A 17,698-nucleotide genomic window follows, 5' to 3' on the forward strand; every position below is an offset into this window, starting at 1 on the left:
CACCCAAAAAAAACAGTGACATGGTCGGGTGCACGGTTGCCAAACCAGTGCTTTATACACACTATATACATTGGTGGCAACAGTGGGCATGCATAGAAGAGCATTGGGAGTGCAAACATACCAGGTTGTTGTTCTGGGAGATGAGACAAGAAGGAGAGTCCAACTGCTGCGCCAGCGCTGTTTGCTATGTGGAAAAACATGGCGCCGGGGGAGTGTTTAGGAAATGCCACTCAAATAGGCTGGATCAAACGACGGACGCACCGACGGACGGACGACGGAGGCGGCAAAAAACACTCACGATCTGCATACGATTGACGGTCGGTCGGCCTGGGATTGACGGATCCTACCTGCAGCACGTAGGACCAAAGATGCGACCAAACGAGCGGCGTAAACGCGCATTGGATCGGAATCGGATCAAATAAATGTCAAAAACACACGATAGTACATACAATCTGCATACAACCGGTCGGAATTGGATCTAAATTGACAGAATCGGGCCCTAGTCGTCCTGGTGTGTACCCAGCATAAATCATGCCCACAGTAGTGACAGACTTGTGCTGGTCACCCCAGAGCCACTGTAGCCCACTCACTTCAAGAAAGCTGCTTGGCCACAGCGCTGCTGCTCCTCTGTCTGTGTCTCTCTCCCAGCCCAGTCCCCTCTCAGGCTGACGTCATCAGTCTGAGAGGTGCTCCCCCTGCCTGCCAGCAGCTGTATCTTCAGCTCACGGCAGCAGCAGCAGAGAGGAGGAAGTCAGAGGGGCAGAGGGAGCACAGCTCAGCTGTATTCACATTGCAGTTTACTGCCACATATGGCCTTTCCACAAATGGGACAACATTCAAGACAAATGTTTGTCTGGTGCTAATATATTTTACCACTTTATACCACTTCTACATAGTACCATTTCCATCCTACTAGTACTGTACTTCATTTATTATTGTTGTTTTCCCATTGCCTTCCTAACCCAGCTCTATAATCTATTTCAGCGATGATCAGCTATAACATTATAACAGGAGATATTTTGCCAAAGATATTTCAAAGAATTCCAGGAGGTGAGTACATTGTTATATACAATCGGTATCATTTTCTAGTGTATGTGTCCTTTTCATACCTTCCAACTGTCCTGTTTTTCGCCGGACCATCCCGGTTTTTTGGTGGTCCCACCCCCCCCTCTCCCGGGGCCGGCAATGTTGGGAGTCCCTCCAGCCTGAAGGGAATAGACGCTGTGCGTATGCACACAGTGTCTATTCAGTGACACCGAGGGTAAAAATGGGGGCAGGGCCCTCATTTGCATATGCCGCTACCTCATTTGCATAGGCAACTGTAGAAGTTAGGAGCTTACCACCATTATGCCCACATTTCTCAGCAACAAGACCTCATTGTGTCATGGGTTTTCTTCTTTAGCATGAAGTAAAACACACACATTTGCTCCCAATCATGTACAGTATGCATGAAAGTCTTGGGGGTTTAATTACTAAGATGGGAGTTATATTGAAGATTGGATCAGAATCTACTTTATTTAGCACATTCTAGAAGATAATAGATAGTATCTGATTGGTTGCCCATAGCAACATCCCATTTTTAACAGAACTCCCATCTTAGTTAATAAATCCCTTGGAATCCAATGATCAGTGGAATTATTAGAAAAAAATTGTTAGAAGTGTCCTGAGGTTAGTAGTGCCCTAGTTAATATTGTGCCCTATAGTAGTGCCGTAATTAATATTATGTCCTTTGTAGTTCCTGCTTGCTTGATGTCACATAGTAGGGCTGCCAGTACACATTATGGCACAGTATACCCAGTTAACATTATGGCATAAAGTGTGCTTTGTTCATATTATGCCATATATTAGTGCCCCCTATTAATACTGTGCCACATTATAGTGCCTCCATTTCATTACACACTCACTGAAACTGTACTGTCACACAGTTTAGGTTGGGTGATGGATCAGGCCCAAAGGCTTAGCAGACAAATCTGGGAAAATGCTATGCAGCTTTATAACCTGGGGCCCCCCTAACCCCCATCCCCATAGCAATGGCACCCCTTAACCCAAATATAGTTACGTCCATGCCAAAGGATATTAGGAGTATTACCAACACTTTTAAAGTGTATGCCTACAATGATTTTAGTCTTCACATCCAATATCTGTTTCTCCAAAGTTTGCTTTATACTGAACTGAATAATGACCAGACATTTGTATACGCCAAAGGACAGAAAACATTCACACCTGGGTTAGACTGGGACTGAAAACCCCACGTCGTAAAAACCAAACCAATCCACTTTCTGCATACTCCTGAGTCTGCTTATTTTGCACACAGCCTACTGCAGTCAGAGTATGTATCCCATTTATATTGTCAAACTATTTACTTATGCTCCACAACTGTATAATATTAGGAGACCATTTCCCAAATGCAGATTTGCAAGACCAGACCAGCTCACATATTCTCTAAAGTCTATCAGATTCTGCCAGCATTGTCAAATTACTAGTCTATGCCTGGTATACTGATGCAGATTATATTATCTGAAATGTAGGGTACCACTAAGGGGAATATTCAATCCCGGGTGACGACTGTCGGGCTTGTCCGACAGCCAGGACCCTATCCCATTCTTGGCTGGCTCGATAAAGAATCGGCAGGCGGGATTCAAACATCAAAAAGGGGGTGTGGCCGCGAGATACGGCCGTGGATCATCTAGCTGCGGCTGAGAGCTCGAAAATCCATGGCCGTTCTTGGCAGAACGGGTCCGGCTACTTCTGAAGTTTGGTCCGTTCTGCCAAGATCCCTGTAGAATGCTGTTTGGAAAGACAGCATTGAAAAGGGCACCGCCGCTATTTCCCCCATCGGGAATAGCGGTGGGAGATTGAATACCCCCCTAAATATCCTATTCTGGGACTTCTCAAAAAAGTAACATATTAACTGAAAGTGTGAGGATGAGAACCATCTATAATGTTACACACTATAAATTTCATTCATAGTAATGTCTCATTTGTTTTTATAATTGACTGTACCTTTTGTTGCTTTCAGTCACAGAAGAAAGCATTCTCGCTGACCGACGGTTTGCTATATTGATCACAACAATCCTGATTACTCTACCAATTGCTCTATACCGGAATATGGAAAGGTTAGGAAAGGTATATTAAACTGCTAGACTTACAGTATAGTTTGGTCTGTATCACTTCTTTTATGTCTTTTATATTCTGTGCTAATTATTGTAATACACAGTTCGGGGTAGACATTATTTGAATACTGCATGCTGGTGACCATTCTTATATAATGGTTCCAATATGGTCCAACCTAACCCCATCAATTGGTATATCTGTGGCCAGATCTGAGTAAAGGATTGAAGGTTGAACATAAGTTGAAATGTTCATCATTTAAAATGTAGAAGCAATTTTAAAGGAAGTGAAAGGAAGCAATTTATCCCATATAGGGGAGAAATTCAATTGATAGCAGAAAATTTGACCGCAAAATAAGGTATTTTTGCCATTTTTTTTTTCAGGTAAAATACATTTCTGATAGGGCCAGCTATAGGGAAAAATTGAATTCCCTCCAAAGTCTGACTTCCTGAGCATTATAATACCTACATATGAGGAGTTAATAGATGCAGATAGACATTGTTCTGCGATATCAGTAGTGCAAAGTCCAGCTACAGAAATCCTTATTGAAAGAGTTCACCCATGCATTCCTTGATTTACTGTGTGAGAAAATGTCTAGAAACCTGTGAAGTAAATGAAAATTCTTGAGTACAGTAAGTGAGGGATACAAAGTAATCAGAAAGCCTGTGCTGCCATACAGGTGTGGTTCTTGAGTCAATGGAGCAAATATTAGACCATCCGGGTTAGTGTACAGCATAAAATGCTGGTCTGGTTGCCCTATATTTTCTCTATCACTGATAATGTACAACAAGAGTCCTCAGTGACTTTGGGGTCTACACATGTAGCGATTAATGGGTATTTTCTAAGCGATCTCTCTAGATAAATAAATTATTGTGTCAGTGGCGTAACAATAAATTATGCGCCCCCTCAAAATATGGCTTCCAATGTGAATGATTGTGTGTCTGAATTTACAACAACTACAGAGACATATTGGCCACTTACATTAAAGAAATAGAAACATTTGCTCCCATAGAAAAAAAAAGACAACTGACCTGGCTTATCAGTAGAAGTCGGGGGCAGCACAGTTCTGGTGTTTGGTGAGGTGAGTGTGTGGGCATAGGTTTGGTAGGTGATAGGCTGAGTGTGTGGGGACAGATATCGTGGGTGACATGGTAAATGTTTGGGGACAGATCTCTTGGGTGATAGTGTGTGCTGGGAATTGTAGTGGCCTGGGGGGGGGGGTAACCTTGCTCAAGCCCCCCCCCCTATAAACATATAAGGGTGCGGTCTCTTATGTCACAGATGATATAAAAAATGGAGTGATAGATAGATGGGCCTTCAGAGAATTTGCCTGAAGAGAACACAAATATGTCGCATGGGATGATATGGGAGTGTCACATGTGTATCAGTGAAAGCAACTTCATCCACAGAGGCACAGCTGGTTCCACAGAGGTCATGTTCAGATGGAGAACATGCACCTGTCAGTGTTGATGGTGCGCTGTGGGGGAGTGTCTATACCAGAGGTGGTTTTACAGTGCACAGGGCGTCTCCGTTCTTGCACATTCAGGCACACAAAAGAGGGATCCTGAAACTAACATTTGCATATTATCACTTCGACAACTACACCAACGACCATAACAGTGAATGATGCAGCGTCTGCCTTTGAATTAGGCCCATAGTATATTAGTAATCAGGAATCAGTGTGGTGCCATAGTATAACATGTGTAATAATAAAAGTCACATGGTGCAGCTAAATGAGTGAATATGTAATTATAATATGGTAATTATCACTGTGAAATAAAAAAAAAAATATGGTTACGTCTTCCTTCTGCCTCTCCGTAGGTATCTTTGATGTCCCTGATTTTAACTGTAATCGTCCTGTTCATGGTTATTATTCGAGCATCATCTTTCACTTGGTCAATGTAAGTACTGTATATTATAATAACAGCACTCAGTTCATTAATATTAATCATAACATATATCAAAGCGCTAGCATTAGTCAATTTGTTATTTACAGTAAGAGTACATTTTTACAGCATTTATCATATTCTGGTAATCTTACAGTTAACATACATCCCCTCACCCAGAGTTTCCCAAACTTGGTCCTCAAGGCACCCTAAGGGGGGAATTTACTACAAGAAGATGGGATTTCTATTGTGGAGGGGATGTTGCCCATAGCAACCAATCAGATTCTACCTATTATATTCAAGAAAATGCTATATAAATAAGAAGTAGAATCTGATTGGTTGCTAGAACTCCCATCTTATTAAATTTACCCCTAATAGTCCAGGTTTTAAGGATATCCATGCTTGTGCACAGATGGTATAATGAAATTGAATGAGGTATTTTGTGCTTTAAGATTGCAATGTTCAAAGTTTTATTTTGCTGTCAAAAATGGCAATATATGTTATATAAATAATAATGTCACAACATTGGGAACTCGCAACATTTTTGCTTAGACTGTTGTGATAACTTGCATTATATTTGTAACAAGTTACATGGATATTATACAGCGTGCTAGAGAAAATGTTACATCATTCACCTACCCCTGCCAAATCTGAGCTGTACAGGAAACATTTCCCTTATTTGGTGTTTTCTAGACTATTAAACCCCAATTTAACTACAGCAGTTGGATGCGCAGAGGATAAAAAGTGACATAAGTCCTATAATTAACTACTGTAATCATTTCTGTATAAGGGATCATTTTGTTTCCAAATTAGTAATTACATTTTTGCATAATATTATTCATGTATGATTTAGTAAAATATGCTACAATTGTGCCCCTTAGTCACATTACATCACACAGTATTGCCTCTTTTACACAAACCCCCCAGTAGTGTCTCCTGTACACATGTCCACAGAAGTAGTGGCCCTTACACAAACCCCACAGTAGTGTCTCCTGTACACATGTCCATAGAAGTAGTGGCCCTTACACAAACCCCACAGTAGTGTCTCCTGTACACATGTCCACAGAAGTAGTGGCCCTTACACATAACACCCACAGTAGTAGCACCACACATGATACCCACAGAAAAAGTAGTCCTTACACTTAACACCCACAGTAGTAGTACCACACATAATGGCCACCGTAGTGGCCCTTACACATATGTCTACAGGAGGGGGAGAGTGTGTGGTAATTGCAAGAAGATCAGCTTGAAGGTGACGGTAATGCAGCCTGTCATAGGGCAGTATTCAATGAGAATATTCTCCATGCATGGCGAGAGTTTTTTTTCTCTCGCCATGCACTCGCCGTGTTTTTGCAGAGATTCTCCATGTTTGGAAATTCTCCGTCACGGCACTTTAGAGAGTATTCAATGGGCAGTATTCAATGTGAATACCGGCGACGTGCAGCGAATCCTGTTTAGGATTCGCTGCACATTCGCCACTGCTCGCTGCATTCCGGAGCCTCGCCGGCTCCGGTATTCAACGAGTCAGGGGCTCGCTGCCCCTGACTGGCGAATTTGAGCTCCTGCGGCGGACGCCGCAGGGAGCCTGAGGACGGTGGCAGGCAGGGAGATGGAAGTCTCCCTGCCTGCCCCAGAATGTTTGTGGGGGGGAAGTGGGCTCCCCGGGTGCCAGGCAGCACATGCTGCCCCCCGGGGGTGCCAGCAGGGGACCGGGTATATTCACTACACCCGATCATGCATATGTAATGATCGGGTGAAGTGAATATATGAATATCTAATGAGCGGCTCGGCTCCGGCCCCAGCTGGCTGGTCTGTGTAAAAAAAAAATATATATATATTTTTTTTAATTAAATATATATTCATGTGCTTACAGCACATGAATAAAAATAGCATGCCCCTCCTCAGAATAAAATTCCAGATTTTTTGACACCAATTGTAAAAAACAAAACACTTTATTTTAAAAGTTCACATTCCACTTCACCATAAAAAGATAGCGATTGCCACTCGGTGAATCATGGCGAAAAAAAACCTTGAAATGTATTCGCCATCTGGTCATTTAATAGGGTGATTTACCGTTTTAGTCAGAAATTCGCCTTACAGCACAAAATCGCCATAAAAACCTGGCGAATCAGCCTCATTGAATACCGCCCAATGTGGCTGAGACTCGCCGCCCCTTGCGGCGAGTCTCAGCCAATTCGGCATCATGAGGTGACTGCCGCAGGGAGCCTGAGTTGGCGGCAGGCAGGGAGATGGAAGTCTCCCTGCCTGCCCCAGAATGTATGTGGGGGGGAGGTGGGCTCCCCGGGAGCCAGGCAGCACAGCCTGCCCCCCGGGAGAGCCAACAGGGGACCGGGTATTCACTGCACCCGATCGTGCATATGTAATGATCGGGTGCAGTGTATATATGAATATCTAATGAGCGGCTCTCAGCCCCCTGCTGGCTGCTCTGTGTAAAAAAAAATTAAATATATATACATGTGCTATAAGCACATGAATAAAAATAGCATGCCCTTTCACAGAAGACAATTCCTGATTTTTTTGACACCAAAATTAAAAAAAAAAAACTTTTATTTTAAAAGTTCATATTCCACTTCACCATGAAAAGATGGAGAATTGCTACACGGAGAGACACAACGAAAATCACTTAGAAAGACGGTGAGAAGTGCACATTGAATAGGGTTTTTCGCTTTTTGAGACCAAAATTCTCCGTCCAACGCGAGAAAAGCACAAACTCGCCATAAAACACGGCAAATTTTTCTCATTGAATACTGCCCAAAGAGTTTGACAGGTGCAGTGGGGAGGACAGAGAAAGAGGTAGCCACGCGAATACTAAGAGCAGCAATTTCCTCTGTAAAAGTTGCTTCCTGTCATACAGTGTAACAGGTGCAGTGGTTGCCAGCAGCACCAACAGCAGGATAGCAGAGTGGGGAGAGAGCCTCTTCAGCCTGGTGCCTCCCAGCACTGTGTGCCTTGCTGTGCGGGTTGCACTGGCTCTGCTCACAGCACTCATCCAGAAACACTATAAATCCTGAAGATTATTATACTTTATTTTTATTATTAAAATTCAGACATTTCGTCATCATCTTCCTTTAGTTATAAGGAGCCAGAGACTTTCATTGAATTAATCCTACTGATTTATCACTTCATTTGCACATCTAAAGCTGGTTATGCACTAGACAACGATGTGTGGGAAATCGTCTGGTATGTAAGCACTATGTTGATGATGCGCACCCCCGCAATTTGTCGGCCACATTGTCTATTGGTCCTACATGCAGGCAGACAGGAGATGTTATTAGCGGCAATATTGCCGAATGCGGCATGGTCATCGCTTCATTCCCACCAGCATCAGCACCCACGATGTCATGCTGGGTACACATCGTCTAATGTGTACCCAGCTTAAATTTGATAGTCCTCTCTGTGCTGTCATCCACATACTGTATATGTTGATTATTTGTAAACATTATTGGATTGTACGCTATGTGGCTGAGTTCTCATGATTAGAGAAGATAAAGCAACGGGGATCTTTAATTTCAGTGCCATAGCTGTAGGATACATGGAGACTTATTTTCTATCCATAGGGCGACTTTGCAATACATTGTTCTCAGCAGTGGCCAGTGGCCATGTTAACACCTGTCAGTGAGCTGTGGGGCTACAGCACTTTCTTATAGTAACATACATAGTAACATATGGGGTTATTCTGGTTGGCTCACAAGGCTGCAAATTCGAATGACGGGCCATTACCCCCCCCCCCCCCCTCGCAGCGCGGGTTCACACATATAGGACCTTATGAATTAGGGTTATAACCCTGTAGACTATTTTCTGCTAGAAATCCAATGAGTCTGCCATGACAACCTTCTCTGGCAGAGTATTCCATAACTTAAACTGCCCTTACTGTGAAGAAACCCTAACTCTCTGGGTGCAAAACAACGGCGTAGCTAGGATTTTTGCAACCCCCGCTATTATAGGAGGCGCCGCCCCCCCTAGGTCTTCCAACCGCCCACGTAGAGTTAAACACCCCCCCTTACCCCTCTGCCGCCGCATTCCCGCAGCGCAGATCTCCTCCAGGCTCCGGACCGTCTCCTCCTGACGTACAGTGCTAATGAAATAACACCATCACAAAATGGCTGCCCCCTAATAGCAGATAGATTTTAAGGATGCTAGAGGTCTTCTGTTAGGGGGCAGCCATATTCTGAGGGGCGGTTTTCAATAGCACTGTACGTCAGGAGGAGACGGTCCGGAGCCTGAAGGACTGGAGATCTGCGCTGCGAGAATGTTGCGGCGGCGGCACAAGGAGACGTAAGGGGGGTGATTAACTGTACGAGGGTGGCCGGAGAGGAGGGCGAGGGGGCCCCGCTGTCTGCCCACACGTCCCGGCCAGCCACACACAGCGTAACATAGCCCCGCAGCTCTCTCTTAGGGCCAGATGTATCAAGCTTTACAAAGCGATAACATGGAGAGTGATAAACAACCAGCCAATCAGCTCCTACCTGTCATACTACAGGCTGAGGTCCAGATGTACTATGCTTGAAAAATAATAAAATGAAGAGTGATAAACCACCAACCAATCAGCTCCTGCTTTTCATTTTTCAAACAAAGCCCATGACATGGCAGTTAGGAGCTGATTGACTAGTGGTTTATCACTCTCCATTTTATCACTTTTCAAGATTAGTACATCTGGCCCTTAGTTTGAAAAATGACAGGTAGGAGCTGATTGGCTGGTTGTTGATCACTCTCCATTTTGTCACTTTGTGAAGCTTGGCACATCTGGCCCTTAAACATTAATCATATCCCCTCTTAAACGTCTCTTTTCTAATGTAAACATATGTAGTTTAGCCAACCATTCCTCATAACCCAATGACTCCAGACCCTTTATTAATTTAGTTGCTCTGATTTGAACCTTTTCAAGTTCCCAGGTGTCTTTTATATGGAGAGGTTCCCAAAACTATACAGCATATTCCAGATGAGGACGCACCAATCATTTGTACAGTGGTAATAATAATATACTGTCTTCCCTTGCCTCTATGCCCTTTTTATGCAAGCCTATACCTCATCACATGAGCATAGTCATTTCTATGCGGTACTGTCCAACATGGCCGAAATCTTCTCAGGGTCAGCTGGAAAGCCCAGATACTGTACTATATATGGCGATTCTTATGTTGAGTTTTTTTTCCCCAGTATCTCTATTTCTAGCCTTCAATGGTCTTTTGTTCTGAGCTGCCTTTTTTTTTTTACACAGAATGTTCTCAATATGAAATATGTGGAGAAAGTGTAAAATAATGGTTATTATTGCTGTCCTTGTAGTCATGGAAACCCTTTGCATAGAATTATAATGATATGTATAATCTGTATTTTTTACTGAAAAGAAAGTAAATTTGCTTTTTTTTATCAGACCGGGTCAATCCTAAAATAAGTATTAAAAGTGAAAAGACAAAAAATGAAAATGACTGTATTTAGCAGGCAATTTCTGCCCGGCAGAGACAGAACAGCAAGTGGCTTGGAACAGAAAGCCATTGCAGGCTCAAACTGATTACAATAGGAGACAAAGGAGACGATTTATTACAATTATTTTTACTAAACTAAGTGAAAATGGGGGCTTTTGGCATTATTTTAGTATCACCTGAATGAATTAAAGAGCTTTTGGAAAAACTGCTCCAAACTTTTTAATTTTCATTTTTTCTTGGTAACCAGACCACGTTTCCCATACATGCATACTACCTGAATTTACAAAAAAATAAATAAAAAAAACCAGTCGCAGTGAGTCCTGTGATGTGGTCAAGATCCTGGCGGGTTGGATTTAGTGCAGTGAGCCTGCATTGCACTCGCCCCCTGTCGGGATTGTGGCGGTTGGGATTCTGGCATCGGGAATTTGTCTGCCAGGATTCTGACCGCCGGGATCCCGCACCATACCCGTGTGATAATAGCATGAGCTTCACCTGGTGAAATCATACTGCTCACTGCAAATCCCATTACACTGCACAGCTTTCTCTGCCCCTAGGCAGCGGAAGCAGTGCAGGGACAGGGACAGTGTCAGTGTGACAAGCTGATCACTGGTATAAAAAAATAATAAAGAAAAAGAAAATGATACCTACCCAGTGTCCACTGATTGGTGCTCTGCTGTTGGTTGCTGATAATCTGGGCTCTACGATTCTCATGTGACACCCCCCCCCCCCCCCCCATTCGGTGCAGTAAAGTGATGCTGCAAAAGGTCAGATCACTTTACAGTGCCAGAGATCACAGTAGGGGTGTGGTATAGGGTTCCGACAGTCGGGATCCCGACAGTCATTAGCCCAACGTCGGGATCCCAACTGGCCGGACTCAGACAGCATGGTGAGTGCAATAAAGCCCCTTGCGGGCACGGTGGCTCGCTACGCTCACCAGCTATTCTATTCTCCCTCTATGGGGGTCGTGGATCCCCACGAGGGAGAATAGACGGTGGCCGTCGGGAACCCAACTGTCGGTGCTTTATCAGTCGGGATCCCGACGTTGGGTAAATGATTGTCGGGATCCCGACTGTCGGGACCCCGTCCAGCACCCCACAGGAGCAGGAGCCGCAATGTGCATGTGCAGCTCATAATTGGGATATTTTTTGTAGAAATAATGCAGCAGAGCCTTAGCAGGGACAGGGAGTTTTCTCACAAGCTCTGTCCTTGGATACGATAATTGATACATCCGTGCGATGTGTAATCAATTATCACATTGCAAATCTGGCAGATATTATCACAGCTGAATCTGAGGATGCAGATGGGTATAAATCGGCCACAAAGACACTAGCCAGACCTGATTAGCTGATAATCATGATGTAAATCACTTATACTGTAAATAACTTATTCAGATGTAGGTGGCATGTTACTGTGCAGTATAACATACTGTAAGTTACCTTCCAACATCACCATTTTTGACCTGCTAGCCCTACTCCCTCTAATACACACTTTTCAGCCCATCAGATTACTGCAACCTTAAGCATACAGTAGTTGCCTACCCTCCTGCATTCTGCAGGAGACTCCCTGAAATAGCAGCAATCTCCCACTCTCCCTCATTGGTCTACCAGTTTCCCTCATGTCACCTAGCCCACATTACACTGTTACATTTTTGTGGAAAAAAAGCAATGAGAGATAGATACATTTACATTCAATTATCAGCATCATTTCCCAGCACTTTACCAAGTATAGTAGCTCTTACTAACTACTTTGGGCTCATCTATATTTGGATATAAGTCATTTTAAAATTATGTAGAAGTGCACACTAACCCTTCTAGGTGCCATGTTCACAATCTCTTTTCCATATATGGAACTAGACACGCCCTTTGGGAGGAGCATGACACGCTCCCACAACGAGGCGCTGTGTAAAATTTTGCTACCAACTATAATCTCCCTGAAACTAATTTTCAAAAGTAGGCATGTATGACCTTAAGACACTTTGCGCCTGAATTTGGCCCCACCCCCGATGGTGGGGGACTGCGCATGTGCAAACCCCCGAAGCAAATGTTTTCAGTGAGTTTTTCATGCCACTGGGGCATTCGCAAAATGATTGGCAGCCAGGGGGGCGGTTTCTGGGGTCCACCCAGGGAAACGCTGAGCATACCCTGGGGAACGCAGGTGTGCCCTTGCCTGCTTGGGGCGAGCGGATGACATCACATGATGTCAGTGCCCGCCCTGAATTCATTGGAAAGTAGCCATATGAAAGGTAAGTCCTGGGTTACTTTTCATAGCAAACAGAGGCAGGGACGTGCAGTCAGGGGAGGCAGGGGAGGCAGAGCCTCCCCTGTCATAATGATGAAAATAATTAAAAAAAGATATATTTATATATCTTCTTTTATTATTTTCATCATTTCTCCCTCTCCGGCTGCCTCCCACCCTCTTACACTGCTGCATGTGAGGGTGGGAGGCAGCAGGAGAGGTGCCTCCCGCTGTTAACATTAAAACTACGGGCAGCGGGGGGCGGGTAGGGGAGGGCAGGGGGCAGGGTGCAGCAATGGGCTGTAAAAGCCCATTGAAAATGAATGGGGAAGCGGCATTCATACTGGTGCCGCAATGACAGGGGCACCAGTATGAATGCACGCCCCCAGATGTGATTGGGCCAGCGGATCCAGTGCTGGATCCGCTGTCCTATCACACACATGCAGGCCAGAGGATGCAGCAGCGCGGGCAGCGGGGAGTCCGGCGCTGCTGGGAGAAAGCCACAGCCGAGAGGACAGGTGAGTCCGCCCGGGAGGGGAGGGGAGAGGGGGGGGGGGGGAAGAGGCCTGTGCTGTGCCATGCCCGACCGCGGCAGTACGGGGGGGAGTAGGCTCCCGCATGTACCCCCTGCTGCCTGTGCCCGACCGCGGCAGTGCAGGGGGGGGGGGAGTAGGCTCCCGCATGTACCCCCTGCTGCCTGTGCCCGACCGCGGCAGTGCGGGGACAGGGACGGGGAAGGGGGGGAAGGCTGACGCAAGTACCCCCTGCTGCTGGTGCCCGCGGTGAGGTGAGTGCCTCCCCAGGCAATGTCCTCACCGCACGTCACTGAACAGAGGGTAGATCTTTAAATGTCTATATGTGAGTAACCATCAAATAATTTTTCCTCTGTGCGGCCGCATGCAAGCAGATGTGTAAGCGTACACATCCACCTACAGTGTAGTGCGGGAATTCGGGCAGTGGAATGAATGTGCAATTGGCAGAGCGGTGTTTACCTGCTTGCTACGCAGCAAATATACACAGCCTATCGAGCAGGTCTGAATTACCCCATTTGTTCTTGGCGACACCAATCAGCATGCAATAGATTTTTTTTTAAATTATTATTCCCCACCCTTGGTCAAGTCCCTTACAGGCTGGCACCCTATGCAGCTGCCTTATGGTAGCATCGGCCCTGTCAGTGCACAACATACATACAGGAACACATGGTGGGATTCATTACTGAGGTGCTTCACCCTTGGATCTCTTCCTGTCCATACTTCAGTTCCTGTTACAATTTTTAATGCAATCTTTAAATAGACTGCTGCTGACACTGCATCTGCCCAAAAATGCTTGTTTAGGCCTGCATCTGTCACCATACATACATCTTTCTCATACTTGCTTACTTTTGAAAACTAGTTTCAGGGAGATTATAGTTGGTATAAGACACCCTGCTCCACCGACAGGGTGTTTAGTTCCATATATGGTAAGATTGTGAAAAGAGATTGTGAACGTGGCACCTAGAAGCCGGGGTGTGTACTGCTACATCTGAGAGGAATCTTTTAAAGTGACTTATATCCAAAAGTAGATGAGCCCCAAAGCAGTTAGTAAGAGCTATTATACTTGGTACAGTGCTGGGAAATGGTGCTGATGATCCAATGTAAATGTATCTATCTCTCATTCCTTGTTTCCTCAAAAATGTAACAGTGTAATGTGGGCTAGGTGACATGAGGGAGATTGCTAGACTAATGAGAGAGAGAGAGGGAGATTGCTGCTTTTTTAAGGGAGTCTCCTGCAGAATGCAGGGGGTAGGCTTCTATGGCCTGTCTTACCCTAACACACATCACACCTCAAACCATAAGCGCAGCCTAACCCTACCACACGGCTTAGTCCAGCCATAATTACTGCCTAGCCGTAATTTTATTGTAAATGTAGATATTTTGAACAAACATGCTGACATTCTGATTGTCGACACAGCATTATTATGTCCACATTCTGATGTCCTATTTTATCTGAATTGCAGCCCATGTGTGGTTTGCACTGGTTGATTATGTGGAGTTTGGCCAAAGAACTCTTACTTTGCAAACTATCAATGTCTTGCACTTAATTTTGAAACATGTGGGGATATTACATGTATAACGGTGATATGCAATATGTTATTCGTTATACCATATTACCATTATGATATTATTGCCTATCTTTATCCTTTTTCTTGCATTACCTTACTTATTACTTCTCACAATAAAAAATGAATACATTGAAAAAAGTAATCCACTGTAATGGATCATACACACGGGGAGATTTAAACTTGTTTTCAAGGGATCTGCCTAGATCAGGCATGTCCAAACTAAGGCCATCCAGCTGTTGTGAAACTACAGGTCCCATCATGCCTTTCCACAGTTTTGCTATTGGGGAATGCTTAAACTATGGCAAGGCACGCTGGGATGTGTAGTTTCACAACAGCTGTAGGGCCATCGTTTGGACATGCCTGGCCTAGATTGTTTGAAATTAAGCACAAATCGGTGAGTGTGAATGCCCCATAGCAATAGCGATGCACGGTACCAGCTTGTCACTATCACCAGGCTAGATCATTCAAGTCTACAGCATAAATCACGTCATCGCCAGAGACCACTGGCTGTGACAGATCGCTCAGCACACATCTCTGGTGTATCAGAGCATGGTGTGGTGTGCTGAGCAGTGTGTGCTGCGCGATCTGTCCTACACTACATCGCTCTGTCACCAAGTGTGTATGGGGCATAAGGGTGTTTTCAGCTTAGTAGCATTTTTCATATTGGGTACAGTTGCATCTGTTTCTGCATTGTTATGCTAATATTGTGGCCAATGGTCCTCTTACTGAGACACCCAGTAGATGTGATCATAATCCCTCACTGAGCATATGAAGATGCATTCTCACCACCACTGAAGGTTACACCATCATGGTACATGCGCAGTGTGTATAGAAGACTGAACACATTTGGCCTGATCCGGACTTGATCACTTATCTGCAAATTTGCAGATGTCTGCGAGTAGTTAGCCACCACCCAGACAGGAAAAAACCTGCCCTATGCAAATCTGCCAGTGAATTGCTAAATAGCGCTATCCATATGCAATTCAGGAAGCATAGAATGATTTTTCCAGTCTGCGCAAATGTGAGGAAAGCCCTGTACACATCAGGCAATAAAATTAGTTATATCGCTCATTTTAGCCCTTCTGAGCGATATCCTTTCACTATTTTTGTGGGATGTGCGGGCACCAGTGCTATTCCTCAGCCACTACAGTAACAATTAATTATACAGTTACAGTATGGTGGTTTGTTTTTACATTTACAACTTATTAGCATTTTTAATCTAGTGGCCAACTTGTGGGAACCACTCCAGTGTCATCCTAAAGATACAGAGTATTATACCCCTTTTCCACTAGCAGAAATAACCCGGTAATCTCCACGGGGACGCGCATCTACCCGTGTTTTTCTGCTAGTGGAAATGCTCCCTGTCAAATAACCCGGTTTGGATTCCCCTGCAATCCTACCCAGGTAATGATCAGGGTAGTACCCGGTTTGCACCTGGGTTCAGGGTTAGTGGAAACGCTCCCAACCCGGTATATTTGAAAAACAGTGCTGATTGGAGCTTCTGGGGCATTGTTATGTGCATTTTGTATATGTTTATGTGCACTTTTTACATGTCTAGGTACACAAATGGCTCAGGTACTGTATACTGCAAACAACAGTTTTCACAATAGTTTTCCGTGTCATGTGTGAAGACACTTTTGAAAAGGTTTCATATTGAATATTTGGGACTAAAATAAAGGCAAAACTTTTTCAAATAAATATTTCTGGTCTATTTTTTAATCAGAAAATGTTGTGTTTAATGGTGGCCCTTTTGGGTAATGGTGGCCCTGTTTTATGACCTCCCCTTTGGTAAAGCCCTTTAAAAAGACCTTTTCTTATGTAATCTGTAGGAAAAAACAGGCTTTACCTGGGTTAAGTGTAAACGGGGCTGATCCAGCAATTTACCAGGTAGCACTGTAGTGGAAATGTGTCTTAAACCCAGGTCCAACCCGGTATCGATCCGGGTACAAATTACTGGGTCCGACCCAGGTTGCTAGTGGAAAAGGGGTATTAGATTTGGATCATAGTCTTTTCCACCCTGCAGAAGGACTTGAATTCTCCATCATATCAGTGGTCCTGGAGACCAGATCTCACCTGAAAACAATTCTCATCATCCACCTGCATTTCTGAGGTACACTCTCATCAATGTTAGAAATATCGGTACTTCCTCATCTTTGCAGCCACCTCTTACTTACATTACTTACACTTCGGAGCTTACGTAATGTACGGCGAGCCAAGAGGGTTGGGCCCACGCCACCCTCCTGTGTCCACGCCACCCTCCTGTGTCCACGCCACCATCTATTACCTAGAGTAAAGTTGAAGCGAGCCCTCGAGGGGACAATGGTGCTGGCCTAAAATTCTTATGTAGAGATTAAGTAGTGGCTAACGTACCTGGCGTAGCAGTGGCCGCAAAAATGAGGAAGTACCAAAAGATCTTTTTAGCTAAAATACTGCTACACAGAAAAGTATTTGAAGAGAAAAATATAAAAGAATAATTAATGAAGGTTATGCTAAATGTGTAAAGGGTGGACTTGAGAATGTGGTTCTTTTATAGATTGCATCCAGTGCATTTAAAACGCATCTGCTAACTGCCAATGCTTAGCACATATTGCTTATACAGTCGGGCAAAAAAGTATTTAGTCAGCCACCAATTGTGCAAGTTCTCCCACTTAAAAAGATGAGAGAGGCCTGTAATTTTCATCATAGGTATACCTCAACTATGAGAGACAAAATGAGGGAAAAAAATCCAGAAAATGACATTGTCTGATTTTTAAAGAATTTATTTGCAAATTATGGTGGAAAATAAGTATTTGGTCAATAACAAAAGTTCATCTCAGTACTTTGTTATATACCCTTTGTTGGCAATGACAGAGGTCAAACGTTTTCTGTAAGTCTTCACAAGGTTTTCACAAACTGTTGCTGGTATTTTGGCCCATTCCTCCATG

General features: G+C 44.2%; 1 protein-coding gene across 1 annotated transcript in view; it reads left to right on the forward strand.

Moving 5' to 3' along the window:
* Positions 1-17,698, forward strand: part of SLC38A11 (solute carrier family 38 member 11) — a 95,136-nt gene that overhangs the window by 54,350 nt on the left and 23,088 nt on the right. The window contains exons 6-8 of the mRNA XM_083152069.1: positions 985-1,050; positions 3,020-3,126; positions 4,933-5,012. Coding sequence (XP_083008195.1) covers positions 985-1,050; positions 3,020-3,126; positions 4,933-5,012 — 253 coding nt within the window. The remainder of the gene's footprint in view (positions 1-984; positions 1,051-3,019; positions 3,127-4,932; positions 5,013-17,698) is intronic.

This window comes from Crinia signifera, chromosome 7, assembly GCF_055691185.1.
Source record: "Crinia signifera chromosome 7, ASM5569118v1, whole genome shotgun sequence".
Classification (NCBI taxonomy): domain Eukaryota; kingdom Metazoa; phylum Chordata; class Amphibia; order Anura; family Myobatrachidae; genus Crinia; species Crinia signifera.